Source organism: Phialemonium atrogriseum (assembly GCF_030411735.1).
Source record: "Phialemonium atrogriseum strain 8032-3 unplaced genomic scaffold QBC33scaffold_1, whole genome shotgun sequence".
Lineage (NCBI taxonomy): Eukaryota > Fungi > Ascomycota > Sordariomycetes > Cephalothecales > Cephalothecaceae > Phialemonium > Phialemonium atrogriseum.
The window spans coordinates 2537879-2554428 of record NW_026848138.1 but is presented as its reverse complement, the minus strand read 5'-3'; the positions used below and the strand labels follow the sequence as shown (position 1 = coordinate 2554428).

General features: G+C 54.7%; 9 protein-coding genes across 9 annotated transcripts in view; 3 read left to right on the top strand and 6 right to left on the bottom strand.

Annotated features, from left to right (window-relative positions):
* The window catches only part of QBC33DRAFT_554408 (uncharacterized protein), a gene marked incomplete at both ends in the record, with an annotated part of 1386 nt that extends 695 nt beyond the window's left edge, over positions 1 to 691 (top strand). Inside the window, 2 exons of the mRNA XM_060429510.1 lie at positions 173 to 490; positions 584 to 691. Coding sequence (XP_060289181.1) covers positions 173 to 490; positions 584 to 691 — 426 coding nt within the window. The remainder of the gene's footprint in view (positions 1 to 172; positions 491 to 583) is intronic.
* Positions 692 to 970: 279 nt separating this feature from the next.
* QBC33DRAFT_522997 (uncharacterized protein) lies at positions 971 to 2801 on the bottom strand. Its single transcript, XM_060426588.1, has 3 exons — positions 2412 to 2801; positions 1886 to 2292; positions 971 to 1827 (listed from the first exon to the last, which is right to left on the bottom strand). The coding sequence occupies exons 1-3, from the start codon at positions 2729 to 2731 to the stop codon at positions 1217 to 1219; spliced, it is 1338 nt and encodes a 445-aa protein (XP_060289180.1). The 5' UTR covers positions 2732 to 2801; the 3' UTR covers positions 971 to 1216.
* Positions 2802 to 3095: 294 nt separating this feature from the next.
* Positions 3096 to 7438, bottom strand: QBC33DRAFT_522993 (Sfi1 spindle body protein-domain-containing protein). Its single transcript, XM_060426587.1, has 2 exons — positions 7113 to 7438; positions 3096 to 7056 (listed from the first exon to the last, which is right to left on the bottom strand). Exons 1-2 carry the CDS (start codon positions 7210 to 7212, stop codon positions 3458 to 3460), a joined length of 3699 nt encoding a protein of 1232 aa, XP_060289179.1. The 5' UTR covers positions 7213 to 7438; the 3' UTR covers positions 3096 to 3457.
* Positions 7439 to 8476: 1038 nt separating this feature from the next.
* Positions 8477 to 10405, bottom strand: QBC33DRAFT_35993 (NADP-dependent mannitol dehydrogenase). Its single transcript, XM_060423911.1, has 8 exons — positions 10163 to 10405; positions 9918 to 10021; positions 9852 to 9856; positions 9594 to 9782; positions 9292 to 9495; positions 8961 to 9226; positions 8785 to 8882; positions 8477 to 8729 (listed from the first exon to the last, which is right to left on the bottom strand). Exons 1-8 carry the CDS (start codon positions 10195 to 10197, stop codon positions 8587 to 8589), a joined length of 1044 nt encoding a protein of 347 aa, XP_060289178.1. The 5' UTR covers positions 10198 to 10405; the 3' UTR covers positions 8477 to 8586.
* A 602-nt stretch (positions 10406 to 11007) lies between these two features.
* QBC33DRAFT_522986 (40S ribosomal protein S10) lies at positions 11008 to 12372 on the bottom strand. Its single transcript, XM_060426586.1, has 4 exons — positions 12273 to 12372; positions 11826 to 11984; positions 11478 to 11755; positions 11008 to 11401 (listed from the first exon to the last, which is right to left on the bottom strand). Exons 1-4 carry the CDS (start codon positions 12309 to 12311, stop codon positions 11356 to 11358), a joined length of 522 nt encoding a protein of 173 aa, XP_060289177.1. The 5' UTR covers positions 12312 to 12372; the 3' UTR covers positions 11008 to 11355.
* Positions 12373 to 12502: 130 nt separating this feature from the next.
* On the top strand, positions 12503 to 13861 carry QBC33DRAFT_522983 (telomere stability and silencing-domain-containing protein). The gene has a single exon (XM_060426585.1). It carries the CDS (start codon positions 12726 to 12728, stop codon positions 13584 to 13586), a length of 861 nt encoding a protein of 286 aa, XP_060289176.1. The 5' UTR covers positions 12503 to 12725; the 3' UTR covers positions 13587 to 13861.
* QBC33DRAFT_522981 (cytochrome c oxidase) lies at positions 13783 to 14778 on the bottom strand. Its single transcript, XM_060426584.1, is given in 5 exon segments — positions 13783 to 14012; positions 14069 to 14182; positions 14342 to 14405; positions 14624 to 14625; positions 14637 to 14778. 5 exon segments carry the CDS (start codon positions 14680 to 14682, stop codon positions 13981 to 13983), a joined length of 258 nt encoding a protein of 85 aa, XP_060289175.1. The 5' UTR covers positions 14683 to 14778; the 3' UTR covers positions 13783 to 13980.
* A 124-nt stretch (positions 14779 to 14902) lies between these two features.
* Positions 14903 to 15776, top strand: QBC33DRAFT_35833 (uncharacterized protein). Its single transcript, XM_060423895.1, has 4 exons — positions 14903 to 15121; positions 15181 to 15196; positions 15315 to 15377; positions 15430 to 15776. The coding sequence occupies exons 1-4, from the start codon at positions 15059 to 15061 to the stop codon at positions 15549 to 15551; spliced, it is 264 nt and encodes an 87-aa protein (XP_060289174.1). The 5' UTR covers positions 14903 to 15058; the 3' UTR covers positions 15552 to 15776.
* QBC33DRAFT_522973 (uncharacterized protein) lies at positions 15581 to 16390 on the bottom strand. The gene is made up of 2 exons (XM_060426583.1): positions 15975 to 16390; positions 15581 to 15922 (listed from the first exon to the last, which is right to left on the bottom strand). The coding sequence occupies exons 1-2, from the start codon at positions 16293 to 16295 to the stop codon at positions 15782 to 15784; spliced, it is 462 nt and encodes a 153-aa protein (XP_060289173.1). The 5' UTR covers positions 16296 to 16390; the 3' UTR covers positions 15581 to 15781.
* Positions 16391 to 16550: the final 160 nt, after the last annotated feature.

Below are 16550 nucleotides of genomic sequence, written 5' to 3'. Positions count from 1 at the left end.
TATTTCGCCGCACCGGGCGTGGATGCTGAGAGCCTGGTTCTATGTAACATACAAAAACAACCCCTTTTTTCTTTCCCCCCCCCCCCCCCCCCCCCCTTTTTTTTTTCTCTAGAAAAAGAAAGAAAGAAAGAGAGAAAAAAAAATAAGCGGCTCATTAGCCTACCCTACATAGGCGTCGGCAGTAATCACCCTCCGCATCATCGAGATCATCAGCACCACAATCATAAGCACCATGTCAGGCTACTACTCCGCCCGGCCGTGCGCCCAGATCTTCGACACCCTCGAGGGGAACCAGACCACGACCCTGCAGCACTACCCGGAATGCGCGGCCTTCTTCTCCGGCGCGGACCCGGACAGGCACGCGGCCGTCAAGGCGCAGCTGGGCGGCGACGGCGGCAGCGCCATCGGGGCCGCCGCTGCCCTGGGCATGACCTTTGGCGCGTCGGCGTGGTTGGCGATGGCGCTGCACGCCATTGGCGTTGAAATATACGTGAGTTGGGGATTTTCTGGAGGAGTTTAGCTCAAGCCCCCCCCTTTTTCTCTCGTTTTCTTGTTGCATCGCCGATGCTGACGTGTGATGTAGCTCCGACTCACCCCTGCCGAACACGAGCGTCTGCGGAACGTCTCGTACCAGCGCCGGCTCGAGGCTGGGATGGAGAACCCTGGCCAGGCTGGGCTTACTGTCGACTGATTCGGGGATGCGGAGACGTGGGTTCCTGAGTGTCGGAGGGGACGGCAGAAGGCGGAGCCGGTCCAGTGGATGGGAGTTGGTGAGAGGCAGGAGGTGTGGTGAGCGACCAAGGACGTGACCTACATGATGGGTTGGTAGACAGTTGAGAGTCGTGTTATCATTAAATAGGGCCTCTCAGTTTTGCTCTCCCTCGATCTGCAGAGAGGCCGTGAAGGGGTATATTTGAGGCTACGGAGAATGGAACCTGTAGACTGAAGTAAATTATACATAAATTCAAGACGTACACGTTTGATGCGGTGACCAGTGGTTCCAACGAACAATTCAAATTATAGATCGCGAACTTTAAACAGCCATGTTTCAGGCGGCTCAGCACCAGTGATTAGTCGTCGACAGCAACATCACTGCCTGCTAACCACCGCAAAAGGGGATATTTCTCCTTCCCACCTAGCCCAGTCAACGCTTCTTCCACTCCCATCACACCTGGTAATCCGACACGGGTTGAAGGACTGATGTCCGTAGTTCTAACTAGGAAGGAACAAAGCTATAAGTCTCCGCCATGCCATCTTCCCCGAGTAAGCGTTCCTGCACAACAGCAGGAGGGCGTTGCGCGTTTCCCTGCGCTCGCTCGCTCGCCAGAATAATCAAACAAGGCTGTAGCTCGAAGTTTACATCCCGTGTAGTTCTCCAAGCAATTTGAGGATGTTCGCCCTTGGTGCTGTATCGAAAGAGACAGGCTTGTCCCTGGCTGGCATTCCATATTTCCATAGTTTCTAGTTTGGGCATGAAGCAAGCCGTAATCATTGCGTTCACAAGCAGCTCGTCAATCTCCGACAACGGCTCCCCTGGGTTCGCCAATCGGGCGGTCAGGACCATCGTCCGAAGATTCTGCCAGCCAGGCTCGTCAAGCTCGCCGCTATCAAGTTCCACGTGCGCGACTTTTGAGAAGAAGGATTCGGCCTCAGCAAGGAAACAAGCGGATAACAGCTCGATGTGACGGCTGGACCTCGACAGAGCTTCACTCCAGGTTGACCTCGCTGGTCTCATGGGTTGTCTCTGTTGAAGACCGTTTAAGTCTTCAAGTAGGCGAAGCTGTCGCCGCGTGCTTGGCAAGTCCCCCGAGATCAACCATTGGTGGTCTGCAATAGCACATTAGTCGCCATTCCATGTCTGGATAAGCAAGTTAACTTGACCAACCTTTCTCAAACAGTGGCTGCAGGGGTGGGTGAACACCATGCCACACTTCGTGACGGAACCACTTCAGGCAGGTGAAACTCCCTCTGAGGAGAGTTGAGAGTAAATGGGGGTCGATGTTCCGGTAGCAATGCCGACGGATGACCAGGCCGGTGACAGCCCTGGCTTCTGGAAAGCCTTGATGCCCTCTGTGAAAGTCCCAAGCGAGTGCTTCTGGCTCGTACGTCCTGAATTGCCTACCTCTATCTTCCGTTTGCAGATACTGATAGTTGCCAAAAGCATGCCTCGAGTCACTGGGCGAGTCGGGACCAATCTCCAAGATCAGCCCTCGGTCGCCATGCTCTGTTCTTTTCCAAGTCGAGACAATTGCCAATAGATTCCACAGGGCTCTGTTCAAGAGTTCCCCGTCTCTGCGCAGCGTTGTCCGGGTCAGTGACAGAAAGGCGCAGATCGGACGACCCGGTTCCCAGTTTTGGGACAATGTGAGAGTTTGGGCAAGGAGAAGCGGACATCAAATAAATTGACTTACTCTCTGATATTGGTTCTATCCTCCCGCAACTCGCCAGCAACGCAGTGGTACCCCTCAGGCCTGACGCGAAGCACCAGACGTCGAAGGTAATCACGCCTCCATCTATACTTTCCATCGGCCATTCTGTCAAGGCCAAAGAGACTATTCTGGTCGAGGACAAGTTCCCGGAAATTTCTCTCCCCGAAAAAGGCGTGCCACTCTCTACATACCCTTTCGTAGCCTGCGCGGGCGAGAGGTTCGGAGTTGTGATTGTAATCCTGTGAGACGATCTCGAAGATCTCCCACCGGATCTCTGGTGGTAGCTTTTGCCAACATGTCATTGTGGATAGATCGTGGAAACGTTCTTAGGAAGAGAGAGAAGGGGTCGGGGTTCGAGGAAAGTGGATAGAGGAGGTGAAGAGAAGGTGCAGATGGGTGCCTTGGGAATCACATTCATATAATATCAGAGAAAAACTTTAAATTTATACTTTAAAGATTGTCCGTGAAGCTCAACAAGTGTTTCCCGGGCTGCCGAAGTTAGATTCCGTTGGGGACTGCCCAGGTCAACTAACTATATATGGATGCCTTCCACGGTAGATATGTCGATACTCCCCGGCGTACAAGAAAATAGACGAAGCTCACGAGTCAGTGATGCAGAGAAATACTCTCCCAACGTCAGATCACAAGCGCGGATCTTGTTTGATTGCATTTGGGCCGTCTCCCTTGAAGACGTTATATTTATATACCAACCTAACTTATCTAACCTTCCAGCATTACCAAGGATAAATTATGCACATGGTATGCTCACTAGCCGTACGCCCCTGACGGACTCCTTTCGTTTTTGAAGCACTAACGCCATGTCCATGCAAACCCCTTTTGAACCTAGACCGGAAGAACACAGGGGTATATCCAAGCCGGCAAACCCAGCCAACTTGAACGCACAGTTTCCTTCCATGCCCAATGACCTGAGAGCGCCGACCAACGCCATCCAAGTGTGCGCCCACGCTGATCAAATGAAACCAATCCATAAATAACCCAGGTCCTATAATTGCCCACTGCTCCCCGGCTTATCCGCCATATCCCTCCTCATACTCCGCAGACTCCTCTCTGATGTCCGCAAACGTGACCCGGGGCGTCTCCCTCGTCGCAGTTCGCCCCGCCGCCGCCACGCCCCCTCCATATTCCTCCCTCAACGCCCTCTCAAAGGGCGTGGACAGTATCGCCGACGGCGTCGTCGTGGGGCGGATGCCCTGTTGTTGCCTCGCCGACCCGGTGAACCTGGACGGTGTGCTCATGAAGGCGGCGGCGTTGTCGGCCCCCTCTTCTTCCCCTGGGGAGAAAGACTCCTCGTCGAAATCCGACATGGGTCCCAGCTGTCCCGGGCTTCCGTATCCTCGAGGGGGAACGTGGGGCGTGCTGCCTTCGTACCGTGGTGTGTCTCGAATTGGATCAATCAGACTACCGTAGGGTCCGGGACTGAAATGTGCTTCCGGGTAGTTCATCGGAGGCTTTGGGATCGGCCCCTCGGATCGGAAACGCTGGGGAGCTGTGGACCTCAGGTCCTCGCCATATCCAGAGTGCCTGTTGGGACGGTGTGGCAAGCTCTGGTACAAGTCTCTGGACCCAAGCGTGGGGAGATCCCGAAGCTGTGAGGACGGTGCGAACCCCCTCTCGCTTGTCTTGCGCTCGTCGGCTTCCGGTATGTACGATAGTTGCTGGAATGACGACTGTGACGACGGGTGGTTGACCGAGCTGCCATGCCTCGGTGTCTCCGGTTGGTGGAAGCGGCTGCCCTGACGGGCACTGCCGTGCCGCAGACTTCGTCTCGACATTGAGCTCGAGCGCATATCCTGGAATGTTCCTTCCAGTCCCGCCTCGTGGCTCCAGACACTGAGGATCTGTCGACGCAGCCTCTGGTCATTCTTCTGCCGCAGTGTTGCGACGGTATTCCGCCGACCCTTGCATTGCAATGCCGAAAAGTCCCAGCTCTTCCAGCACCGCAGAAGCGTCTGAACCGAGTTGTATTCGGCAGCATCCAACTCCGTCTCCCGCTGTTGGCTCGCGCAGACCGACCACCTGCCCCACCAGACCTCCAGCTCCGCGCCTGCTGCGACCTCACGAACGACTTGCAATCTCTTCGCGCATGTGTTCCAGTGCTGGGCGTGCTCCCCAAGTTTAGCCTTCTGTTGGCTGGCGCAGACCTCGTCGGCATACCAGCCAAGGGCGAGGGCATCTCCGGTCGCCTTCCGCCAATTTGACATGCATCTGGTCGCGAGGTTGACTCGATACTGCCGTTTAGCGGCGTGATAGGTCCTCGTGAGCCTCTCCCTGCTCGCCTGTGCCGCTGTCGCCGACCACAGCGAGAGTGTGTTCGTGGCCGTGCAGTAATAGGCACCACTCTTAGCCCGTTCTTTGTATATAGAGGTTCTCACGAAAGCCTCGGCCTCGCGGGCTAGCCAGAGATCAAGCCGCTGGCTCGCAGTGTTGTGGAAAAACAATGACGCGGCGCGCTTCTGCTGTCGCCTATGAGCTTCCAAACTGGTCCACCATTTCCCGATGACAGAGGCCTGGACAGTCTGGAGGGCGAAATAGTCTGCGACCTGTCGCCCGCGGCCCGACCTCGCGTTCGCTTTGCTCGACGCGGCCCGAAACGAGGTCAATGTTTGCGCTTTCGTCCTTTCCTCCGAGGATCGCCTGAAGCTTACCAGCTTCCGTTCCAGTATCCAGTGGTACATTGCCCGAGTCTTTCGTTGCTCATTCACGGAGTCCTCGAATCGTTTGAGCTTTGTCTCGTTTTCCCAGTGGGTGATTAACTCTTGCAGGACCATCTTCTTGGCAATTGATGCCTTTTGTCTCACTTCGTTGGCGCTCGACGCCCAAATGTCGATGGTGCGTTGCTTTGTCTGCCGGTGTCGCGCCCCTGTAAAAGAGCTCAGCAACCTTCTCAGAGTTGCTTCTGTTCGCCACTCCTCCAGGATCCTCTGGCAGTCCAGCACTAGCTTCTGGCGTATACAGCCGCTCGCAAATATGCGGGTTTCCTCGTGTTCGGCCCGCCAAGTAGCTAGAGCGTCGTCAAGGAGGAGTCTCTCGTCGTAGACTGCACAACCCTCGTACAGTGCAGTGGCCTCCCGGGACTTCGTCAGCCAGATCGCAAGGCACCGCTCCTTGATCCGACATGTTCTCAACTCGTCGGCAAGTCGCGCCAAGTACTCGGCCCTCCATCTCTCAAACACGGTCTTGACCAAATTGTGGCGATAGCTTTGGATGGCAACTTCTGCGCGCACTTCGTGATGTATGGATGCTCTGCTCCAAAGGCGAACGAGGCTCTGTAGCCTGAAATCGCGCACTTTGGCCTCATCGGCGGATTGCTGCGAACGCCAAGCACTGAAACAGCGTTTCCGGAGGATATGTCGTCGGGCAACTGCCGTTCGGTTCGTCTCGTCCCGGGTGCAAGCGACCCAGTGTGTAAAAGCTTTGTGTAGCAATAAAATAGAATATGCCCTATCGGCTCTCCTTTCCATCCTCGCCTCCTTTGCTGGATTCAAGTAAGGGCCGGCCGCCATGAGTCGATCTTCCCGTGCCATGATGGCATTCTCTCGCCACGTACTAACGGCCCTGGTGAGAGCAGTTTTCTCATTCACCTGTACTGCAGAGAACTCCTTCCGTCCATGACGTTGAAATGCTTGGTGCGCAATCGCTCGCCATGCGCCAGTGGCTCGTGCCGATTCGGATTTCAGGACATGGTTTCTGAAAGCCTGAACTTTACCCTCCAAAGCGGCGTGTTCTTTCTCGTCCAGAGAGCGGTAGGGAAGCCCATCATCCCAAGACTGGGCAGTTGTGTCGCTAGCACCGACGAATCTGTCCGATCCATCTTCAGCACGAGAAATTGGGCGGTGTTCAGTATCTGACTGGTCAAAATAGCCCAGCCACGAGCCACCGGTAGGTTCATCGTGCGACAGAGGGCGTCTCCCGAAGTAGTCGAACCCCTGCGGCAGATCGCCGGTAGGCTCGCCACCGCGAACGGGTGCGAGATGAGCGAGGACGGGTAAGTCTTGGGTGAAATCTTCACCTACGTCCTCGTCCTCCGGGGCGTCCGTCTCATCGTGTTGAGCCCCGTGGTACGACAGGGGTAGTTGACCAACGCCACCTACACCCCTAGTGCTGGGTAGCTCCTCGGCACGGTGCCTAGAAGCGGTGGGAGAGACGGACCTTGCTCTGTTCGAAGGAGCGGGTGCACCCCGTTGATAGTCAAGCAAAGATGGGGCGGCCGTGTCCGAATTGCGCCGACGACGGCCATTATAAAAAGGTGAGACGGGGAATGTGCCAGTCTGGTCAGGACTGCCGCCTGATGATAATGATCGAACGGATGGTGATGTAGCCGACGGTGATCTCTCTGGTTGGTCTTGTGGGACAAATTCGAGTTCAATGCCCATATCCTTTAGGACGGACTTGAATTTGTCCATGAGCGACCCTTCGGATCGCATCCCGCCGACTCTGAATATGAGGCGGGATATATTTGGGGGCGCATGTTCGGGGTCGTGGCCGTGTATCGGCAAGATCTGCTCGGCTGCTTGAAATAGCGCATTGGTAGGGAGACGGTCTCGTTCAGGCAAGGTAGGATAGATGGCCTCGCCCTCGGCGACGATTTCATGGAGAAGCGCGATGTCTGGAGACGAGGCCGGTTAGCACAAGCTTGGGACTGTGAACACGTCAAGACCCTGCCTTCGTTGGAGTAGTAAGGTTCATTGTGGCGACGGCTGTCGACGAGAGAAGAGGCGCCGAGTCTGCCATCTCGGAGGGGCAGAGAGGGTTGAGGCGGCATGTGAGAGGGCGCGCCAATGACGGCATGATAGGATTGAGCTCAGCGCAGGCGTGGAGGGCGGAGGGGGCAGGTATGTCTAATCCCGAGATAGAGGCTATCGAGAAGGCGTAGTTGTGTAATCATGGAAAATTGCCCATTTAGTAGCGCATGAATTGGAATTATGCTGGGAGCTGGGAGCAAAGGTTGTCACGCTGAGCGCGTCGGATCGCGTCCTCGCGCTTACGGGGTTGTTGGTGGTTGGACGACAATGTTGAAACGGAGAGAACGGTAACAGTCCGTTTTATGTCGCTTTAGCACCTAATTATGGGTCCTCAGGCCCTGAGGCCACCGTCGGAAACGGCTGCATGCCAAGGCTAGCGTTTCCCTATAACAAAAAAGGACCTCAGGACGCTTCCTTCCCCCGTTCCAGAAAACCAGTGCCAATGAAATTATCTTTGTCATTGACGACTGGAATGGACTGAGCGGCTTGCTTTTTTCCCTTTATCTCTCTCTCGTATGTTGAGGGCTTTTGTTCCGGAAGCAGAATGCAGCCACGAACTCGACCAATCCAGAAGCTTGCTGAAGCAGTTTCCAAGTGTTCCGCAGAGGTAAGTGCCTACTTGCCAGTGCTATGCTTAATACCGCATTGTGGACTAAAAAAGGGGTATTGCTAGGCTGCTGTCTATGGCAAATGCATCGTTGTCGATTACAACTCAGTCCATAAAGACAAGTGTGCCAAGGAGTTTCTCAAATTGAAAGACTGCTACCTGGTAGGGCAGCCCCTTGACTCCTCCACTGCTCTACTTTGCAGCTCACTTCTTTATTAGGCAGCGTCAAAGAAACCACGGTGATCTCAGAACTCAGAACTTTCTTCAGTTTGGGTCCTTGAGCCCACCTATCCCTTAGAGTTGGCGTTTGACATCCAATCATTTGATGATTAAGATTGTGGTTGAGGAATCACCACATAATGGCGGAGAGTTGTTATGCCAGAGAACCTCCTGTTATTGGCTGCGTCACATAGAAGCAGGGTCAAAATATACAAACATCTTGACGGTCAAACGTAGAGCGTCTCTCTTACCTGACCGCCTTATTTTTATTCAGTGGCAGCTTACAAGGTTGCATCTTGGGTTGCCTTTGTGGCCTGTAGGTGACTTCCATCGGCTTGGATTGAAATAACTCGAATGAGTCGTCATAGTCACCGTTGATGGCAGGTGAAAGGGACATATATTTGGAACCATATACTAGACTCTGTCACGAGTACGGCACCAGACACCCCTTGTCGCTAGAGCGGCCCAACAACATACAAATAGGGCCAACTAGATGCTTCTTGCCTCACAGTTTTGGTTTTCCTTCGTTGCCAGCGGGGCCTTGGGAACCCGGCTGTGAATCGGCGAGTCAATCGAACACAATGGCTGCCTTGATGGCGCTCTTGTTCCTGATGCTCTCCAGGGCCTCGCCGAACTTCTCGAGCGGAAAGACCTTGTTCACGATGCCCTTGGTCTTGATTTTGCCGGAGTCGAGGTAATCGACGGTTTGAGCTGGGGCCTAGGTGTTAGGGGTTTTTCGAGGACAGGCATGGAGAGAGAAACGTACGGAACATGTAGACCTCGGAGAACGATCCAATGATGCGGATCTCGTCGCCGAAGATCTTGGCCGGCGGCCAGGTCACACGGTCGGCCTTGGCGTAGACACTGTTTATTTCAGGGGTGTGTGAGTGAGCCGCCTAGGCTGCCTTGGGGGAAGAGGAAGAACAAAAGTCGGGCACGAACCCGTAGACAACCAGGGTGCCTCCTCGCCGGCAGTAGTTGATAGCATCCTCGAGGATCTTCACGGAGCCGGTGGCCTCAATGACGATGTCGAACCCGTAAGGGTTGTCCTTCTTCAGCTGCTCGAACTGCGGGCCGGGGTTGGAGCGGGACAGCTCGACATACGTGTCGGCGGCGTCCAGGCTCCGGGCCAGGTCCATCTTCAGGCCCTGGGGCGCGGCGATCGTGACCTGGGAACACCCGTTCTGCCGGAGAAGCTGCGCGAGCATCTTGGATGCCGGTTAGCCCCTGAATTTCGAGATGCTCAAGTAACGCCGCGGAGAGGGGGCATTACCAGGCCGGTGGGGCCCGCGCCGAACATGAGCACGCTGGAACCTAGGCGCGGCTTGATCTTGTCCAGGCCGTGGCAGGCACAGGACGCGGGCTCGATCAAGGTGGCGTCGATATCACTCATGTTGTGGATCTTGAAGACCTTTCCGTGAGGGTAGGCGACATATTCAGCAAACCCGCCGCTGAGGTTAATACCGTGACCGCTCCACTGGCGATAAGGGGCGCGGGGGAGAGAAGGGACGTCAGCGGGCGACTTCAGACAGAGAGGTGCGTCGGGGAGGAGGGATTGGATTTTCTCTACCATACGTTCTCACAGAGTAGCGCCTCGCCGCGCCGGCAGTAGAAGCAGTGGCCGCACAGCTCGGCGTTGTCTGCCACAACGCGGTCGCCAACCTCGAAGCCAACCACCTTGGGACCGATGGCAGCGACGACGCCGACGGTCTCGTGGCCGGGGATCAGGGGGAACTTGGCGATAAACTCCCCCTCGTGGATGTGCTAGCGCGGCAGGGTTAGTTGCAGGGAAAACCTCTCGACGACTTATACCACGAGCGACGTAGGTCATACCAAATCTGGCCCAAACTGTTAGCCCCTCTCTCACATGCTCAGGATCCTCACGGGGGCCTTGTCTACCTGTCCCGCAGACACCACAAGCTTTCACCTTGACGAGAACATCATCTTCACGGAGTTCTGGCAATGGCACCGTGACAACCGAGAACACCTCCGGCTTGGTGTACCTGAGGAGCTGGGTCAGCGCGACACCTCCTCCAATGAGGTGTTGTGAAGACTCGAGGATCATGAATTGGCCCTTTTCAACAGGGTCGAAGAGTCTCTAGCCTCCGAGGAGAAGTAATTGCGAAGAGGGATATTTGACTTACATCAATGCCTTCATTTCCTTGGGGAGGGAAGCCATTTTGGACGGGGTGGGAGGGGGCGGAATGTTTGTTAGTTGACCGGGTTGGTGAGTTGAAGGAAAGGTACGGGTAGAGGCTAAATGGAAAATAGAGCTAAGACAGTAGAGCTCCCTTTATGTAGAAACTAATTACCTTGGAGTGTTGAGGTGAGGTTCCGCATGGCACTACTTGGACTTACAGTCATCATGCAGCCTGTGAGGCGCCAGCTAAGGTTGGCTGTAGCCAAGCAGAGATCACAATCTTAGCCGTGGTTATTGAGAACTCGGATGGTTTCGAGGTCCACCCGGATACCATGCCGACGCAGCAAATCAAAGATGCCAAGCCCTGGATTTGGAGAAGGCACAGAACCGCTCAGGGTTGAGGAAGCTCAGTGAGGTGAGGGGGAGCCGACCATCCCATACCGCTTGTTCGAGGGTCAAACCACGGAGCGGCGGTCCTTGGACGGTGTGACACACAATAACGACCGTACGCAGGTCCCCAGATTGCTAAGGAAAAACTTCACCAAAAGCAAGCATCTGAGAAAGGAAGGATCCTCATCGAGCATAAGCTCGGGGAGGATAAGAAACGTTGGAGGGTTGGGGGCGGGGGGATCAGCAACAGCGAGGTCGAGCAAGGGGTAAACTAAAGAAGGAAAAACAAGGAAAGAAACGCTGCGAGTGAGCTGTACAACCAACAGCCCGATATGACAACCCCCGCGGAACTGTCCCATGTATTCCTAGATCCATGGTGCTCACTCAATTGGTCGAGACAACCTTCCTCAACATCAAGTCTTTGTCAACACGAACTGGAGAGAGATCTGTTGGCCGATTGGCGTTAACCCACCTTTCCTACGTATCGACTAGGATCCCATCAAAGGCTACTCATGACTCTATTTTGGTGTTTTGGATGGACATCGTTCACCTATCGAACTTTTTTGCAACGGGGTTGAGAGAGACCAAATAGCATGTTGTCCGCAAAATGATGTCCCTGAATGCACGAGTTTTCCGAATAAACTCTAACCACCGAACTCCTCACGCAAGCCCCTACGGCTATGATCTACGCGAGTAGGTGCGTTGCTAGTCGGCCCTCGACTCTTGAATTAGAGTACACGTGCCGTCCTATCATAAGTGCCAGTCCAAGCAAGGAAAGAGCCTCATTCCGCCTTCCTACTGCCTCCATTAAGATGGGGGAGCTCCTTCACGGCCACGGCCAAAGCCACCACGGCTGTTTTCCGAGTTAGCATGCCCCGTCCCTTATGAAACCGGGGGGGGGGACCAGATCATCGGCCCAGAATGCTTACAATTTGGGAGCGAACTCGCCAGGGGCACCACCCTCCTTGCCCTCGCCGGCATCCCGTCTTCGGTAGCCGCCGTCGCGGTCACCTCGGTCACCTCGGTCGCGGTCACCACGGCCACGGCCGCCGCCGAACCTGCGCTCGCCGCCACGGTCGCCACGCTCCTCGCCCATCATGCCACGCGGGGGAGCATGCGATCGCTGCTGCTTGATGTGTGTGGCGGGAACAATCTCGGCGGGGAGATGGAGCCACTCTCGGAGGTAGTCCAGACCCTCAGGGGTGAGCTGCAAAAAAAAGAAACCTCCATCAGTCTCCCTTCCCCATTTTCATCTCCACCACCCCGAGGATGCTCACCGTGTAGTAGAAGTTGCGCCACGAGTACCTGGTCTTGACGTAGCCACGGCTGTCCAGCGACTGCATCGCCTTGATGACCCAGAGGTTCTTCGTCTCGATGCCGGCGTGGTCGATCTCGTAGTTCTTCTCGGCAGTGAGAACTCCCTCCCGGAAGAGGGACTGTGGTACAACGGTCAGCCTTCTCGATGCGTTTGAACATTTCTCTCGTGCATGCTCTGGCAGCGATGTGGGGTGGGAATGGTGGTTCTCGAGCGGAGGACGAAGCCCGTGAATTGACGTGAAGCATGGGCCACGGATATCTCGAGAGTCGTAGGCTCAGAGGCCCGGAATTGGGAATTTTCGACGAGAGCCAGAGGGGAAGCTTTGGCGTGGAGTTCTTCAATCGTATTTGGCGTGCTGGTGGCCAGAGAAGGAAAGGGCACCCATCTGCCCGCACGAGAAACGTACCTCATGGATCTTCTTACGATCAGCCTTGGGAATCAACATCTTGGCGGATTTGCTCAGTTAAGATGCTGAGGTGTGGTTGTGTCGACTCGTTAGGACGTAGGTTCGGAAAGATTTCGAGTATAATTTAAGGTGTGCGCAAAGAATTACCTGCCCTAGGGCGGCCATAGCCGGGGGTGGGGCTGCACAGCCACAGCTGGACTTTCAAAAAGTGGCTGGGGTGGTCTCCATAACTTTCATTGTGGCTGGACGACAACGAGGTTCTCCAAGGCTACAATTTGCCCCTCGCCCAGCACCCCAGCTATAGCCTAGCAAATTATCACGGGCCTCTCGATAGTATCACTTGCATCTGTCTTCACCACTGACTTACCCATCAAGGCAGTTATTCAGCTGACTAGCTATCGTCGCTGAAAGCTCAGGAATATTTTATACGGGCTACCCTACGGTTTGTACAAGATGGCAGCAAGCCGTATCAACGTTCTCGTCTCCGGCGCCAGCGGGCTGGGCCTACCATCAACGCTATCGATGGCTGTAGCACCGTCAACTTCTCTATCTGAGCTGCGCGAAGAGCTCGATGAGTACCTGCCAGACATACGCATGCGCCTGATCCTGACTACCGTTTCCAACAAGCAACTATCGTTGGATTCTCCGCAACCCGTTTCCGAACTACTCTCCGGCCTAGAAGATGACTTTCTTTCCCTTCGCCTCACGGTTCCCGTTTACGGTGGCAAGGGAGGCTTCGGATCACAACTTCGTGCTGCCGGTGGGCGCATGAGCTCCAAGCGCAAGAAGAACCAGGGAGAAGACAACGGCTCGAGCAGGAACCTGGACGGAAGGCGGATCCGCACCGTCACCGAGGCCAAAGCCCTAGCCGAATACCTAGCCATCAAGCCGGATATGGAGCGGAAAGAGAAGGAGAAGCGACGGCAACGATGGGAGCAGATTGTCGAGATGGCGGAGAAAAAGCAGGAGGAGATCAAATTCGGCAAACGAGGAAATCTCGATGGCAAGTGGGTCGAGGACAAGGAGGAGGCTGGCGAGCGTACGCGGGACGCAGTCCTTGCTGCCATGAAAGCCGGCAATTACAAGGACAACTTGCTCAGCACATCTCAAGGATCGACGTCCACCGCGGAGAGCGGCGAGTCCTTTGCCGGCGACGAACAACAAGCCGAGGGGAGCAGCTCCAAAGAGACAACGCCGTTGTCTGAGCCAGAGCAGAAAGGAAAGGGGAGTGCGAGGACATTCTTTGGTTTTGATGAAGACGACGAGTTTATGAGTTCTGATAGTGAGAGCGAGGATGAGTCAGCAAAGGCATGAGAGGGTCATAATCATATTATCAGTCCGTCTGGTGTTCATGGGATATTGTATCATTTCTTTCTACAACGGGAGTTTCTGACGCGAGGGAGTTTGCACCATCGAGCAAGGGTTATCTTTTGGCGTCTGGGTGAGACTTCAGTCCGGTCAAGCAAAGGGGCATTCTATCCCACAGTATTTACCACTGGAGAGGCGGTTGCAAAAGTGTATCCAGTAAATAAAATCACCGCCGACATCTGCTATTCAAGGAGTCGACAACGTTACGGGGCAAGTCAGACGATAAAGTACAACGTCATCTTAGCTGCTCTGCGTGCATTCCCCAGGTGCTACGATAGTCCTAGTACAACAAGCTCGAGTGATCCCAAACCTCTAATATCCGTTTTCCTGTCACAGCCGCTTACTCCAGGCGAGCAGGGAAGTTACCAGCCTCTGTCAAGATGTCAGTAAGGGCAATCAGGCCTATCCCATAGAATAAAATTGCGCACCTCGTTGGTCATCCCATCGCTGATACCAACCGCTGGGGCACAGGGATCGGTAGGCGAGCCAGAACTGTTTGCAAGGAGCGAAGTCCTCGCCCTTGGCGAGAATGCACTTGTGGTCTACAAAGATTCCTTCGTCAGTACATGTGCCTCTGCAAGCAGCCGTAGAGGGGTCTCGGGATATGGCTAGAGAGAAGTCGAACAACCCGCTTCTCTTCAGCCATCTCTCCGAGCCCCTCAGATACAACCCATGTCGCTTTCGCTCCGGGGTTTCCTCACAGTCGACGTAGTTTTGCCAGCAGTGCTTGGTCTGGTTCATGTTCGGGAATCGAGCATCGGTTCCTGCAATGTGGGAGGTCAGAGCTATCCTTGTCGACTCAATTGGAACGGTTGCGGTGGCTATTGAAGGAGAGGGTGGCTGCTAGCGTGCTCTGGGCCCGCCAATTGATCCATGTATTATGTTGAAGGGGAGACGAAGTGAGGGTTTGGGTGCTCCGTACCAGCTGGACAGAACGTTAGCATTTGATCGAAAATCATGCGATTTTCCCAGGCGCAGTTTGGAGTCTCGTCATACCTGTAACGAACTTGAACGGCTTCGTAACGCGCTCCTCGTCAGACATCTTGGCTACTGAGAAGATTATCTCTGAAATTGGGGAGGTGCGGTCGGGTCAATGGCTGACGGTGGAGGGATATCGGCGAACAAAAGAGCTCGTGTATGTCACTTTTGAGGTCCCAGCTAAGGAGCTTTCGGAAGCAGATGATTATGGGGCGGGCGGCACTGGAATGCCTGAACTCTAAGGCCCAAGAGCCGAAACCCCCGGTCCAAAAGCACCAAAAACCTGAAATGGCCTGATTTCAATTGGAAGCTTTAGCGGATCAACCAATGCTCCTCTAGCCGACAACCCGCAACTCAACTCCCTTCAATTGTGGACTTGAAAGCTCGACCAACGTTCAACACAGCTCAAGTCACATTCATCTCCATTCAAAACCGGCAGGATGTATGCCACGCGATCCCTCAGAATGTTCCGCCCTACGGCTCGCATGATGCGGCCCGTACCTGTGAGTTGCATAACCACGAAGCTCGCTTTCGTCATACATCCCGCTAACTAGCTTTGCAGAAGGAAGAGCAGGCTGGTATGTTTTGGAGGGGGCATTGACAGCCCGCACCACTCCTAGGAGCTATATATGCCATTGCTCTCTCATGTTCAAGTGTTCATTCGGGATCTCGGTGCTGATATACGTCTCCCAATAGCTCATACCGTCTCCCAACGTCTGCGGCGCCTCCGAAGGATCCCGCCCGAGCTTTTGCCTCTTGGTGAGCGCCCCCAGATGAAAGGAATGCCGAATCAACTAACAATGACCACTAGGTGTCGTCGTGATCTTCGCTCTCGGCGCTGCCAGCTACTCGAGCCTCCGCCACTTCCTTACCGACAAGACCATGCGTCTCAAGCGCCAGAACCGCGCCGCAGACAATGCGGAACATCATTGATATTGAAATCGGCGAGACGAAGACAAGGGGCTGGCGTTCACACTTGAGAGAGAATATTTGTACATGATGTTCAGAATACAGCCGTACGCACTGGACCGAGGATTCCATTTTCCCTGATGGCTTTGATGTTTCAAAACTTGGCCAAAACTTTTCACCATAACGCCGCTGTCATGCTAGAAAACCACCCTGGGATCCCCCCCCCCAAAAAATGGCTCAACTCCATTACTCCCTTACTCTGGCTTAGGACCTGCCACATCCAGGCCCTCAAGTCCCTGCATGGGGTCTCCCGGCCTCGCGCCTCCAACCGCCTGTGCTTGATCGCCTGCCATGCGGTCCTCTTCGCTAACGGCATTTTCGGCGAGCCATCCTTCCTGTGTGCCTGTCAGCAAGCCGTGTCAATAGTGTCTGGGCTTTGCACCTAACCTGTTGCCAGACGGCCGTCTTGCTTCCCAGTCCCTCATCCGCGCTCTTCGGTGCTTTAGCTGCCGACACCTTGATCACCCGACCAAAGAACTCGGCCTGGTCCATATTGTCGATGGCTTCTTTGGCGTCCTCGGCATCCTCATACTCGACGTAGGCGAACCCTCGGTGAAGGTCGGTGGTCTTTGGGTTCTCATTCTTAGGCAAAGATACATCTGCGATCTCACCGAATGGTATGAAGGCATCATGTAAACTGGTTGTCGTGACAAGTGAAGCCAATCCGCCCACATAGACCGTGGCCTTCCACCGAGCCGAGTCTGTCATTTCCAGATGACCGGCCCTACGTCCTCAATATTTCAATATATTCGACTTGGTTAGAGCTGACTAGCAAGCTTTGGAGCAGGAATACTGGTAGTGGGGGGCGCGTTGAGGCGAAGAACCAGGAAACGACATTGGCCGAGTACGGGAATAATCACGTGAAGTTTTGCGGCGGCAGTACAAGAAATTACGCCCACCCAAACTGGGGACTCCCCCAAGTTCCAAGTATCTTTTGTACGCTCACACTAGGGGGTGCTGACA

Coding starts and splice junctions, on each gene's coding strand:
- QBC33DRAFT_522986 (XM_060426586.1), bottom strand. CDS start 12,311: ATGTTGATTCCCAAGGCTGATCGTAAGAAGATCCATGAG. Junction 11,756..11,825: donor GGCGCAACTTCTACTACACG/GTGAGCATCCTC, acceptor TTTTTTTTGCAG/CTCACCCCTGAGGGTCTGGA. Junction 11,402..11,477: donor GGCGAGTTCGCTCCCAAATT/GTAAGCATTCTG, acceptor CTCGGAAAACAG/CCGTGGTGGCTTTGGCCGTG.
- QBC33DRAFT_522973 (XM_060426583.1), bottom strand. CDS start 16,295: ATGACAGACTCGGCTCGGTGGAAGGCCACGGTCTATGTGGGCGGATTG. Junction 15,923..15,974: donor AGACGGCCGTCTGGCAACAG/GTTAGGTGCAAA, acceptor ACAGGCACACAG/GAAGGATGGCTCGCCGAAAA.
- QBC33DRAFT_522997 (XM_060426588.1), bottom strand. CDS start 2,731: ATGACATGTTGGCAAAAGCTACCACCAGAGATCCGGTGGGAGATCTTC. Junction 2,293..2,411: donor GATAGAACCAATATCAGAGA/GTAAGTCAATTT, acceptor AACGCTGCGCAG/AGACGGGGAACTCTTGAACA. Junction 1,828..1,885: donor GCAGCCACTGTTTGAGAAAG/GTTGGTCAAGTT, acceptor GTGCTATTGCAG/ACCACCAATGGTTGATCTCG.
- QBC33DRAFT_522983 (XM_060426585.1), top strand. CDS start 12,726: ATGGCAGCAAGCCGTATCAACGTTCTCGTCTCCGGCGCCAGCGGGCTG.
- QBC33DRAFT_35833 (XM_060423895.1), top strand. CDS start 15,059: ATGTATGCCACGCGATCCCTCAGAATGTTCCGCCCTACGGCTCGCATG. Junction 15,378..15,429: donor GCCCGAGCTTTTGCCTCTTG/GTGAGCGCCCCC, acceptor AATGACCACTAG/GTGTCGTCGTGATCTTCGCT.
- QBC33DRAFT_522981 (XM_060426584.1), bottom strand. CDS start 14,682: ATGTCTGACGAGGAGCGCGTTACGAAGCCGTTCAAGTTCGTTACAG. Junction 14,183..14,341: donor CTGGCAAAACTACGTCGACT/GTGAGGAAACCC, acceptor GAATCTTTGTAG/ACCACAAGTGCATTCTCGCC. Junction 14,013..14,068: donor GCGATGGGATGACCAACGAG/GTGCGCAATTTT, acceptor ACATCTTGACAG/AGGCTGGTAACTTCCCTGCT.
- QBC33DRAFT_35993 (XM_060423911.1), bottom strand. CDS start 10,197: ATGGCTTCCCTCCCCAAGGAAATGAAGGCATTGAT. Junction 10,022..10,162: donor AAGGAAATGAAGGCATTGAT/GTAAGTCAAATA, acceptor CCAGCTCCTCAG/GTACACCAAGCCGGAGGTGT. Junction 8,730..8,784: donor CTCCGAGGTCTACATGTTCC/GTACGTTTCTCT, acceptor CCTAGGCCCCAG/CTCAAACCGTCGATTACCTC.
- QBC33DRAFT_522993 (XM_060426587.1), bottom strand. CDS start 7,212: ATGCCGCCTCAACCCTCTCTGCCCCTCCGAGATGGCAGACTCGGCGCC. Junction 7,057..7,112: donor ACCTTACTACTCCAACGAAG/GCAGGGTCTTGA, acceptor CCTCGTCTCCAG/ACATCGCGCTTCTCCATGAA.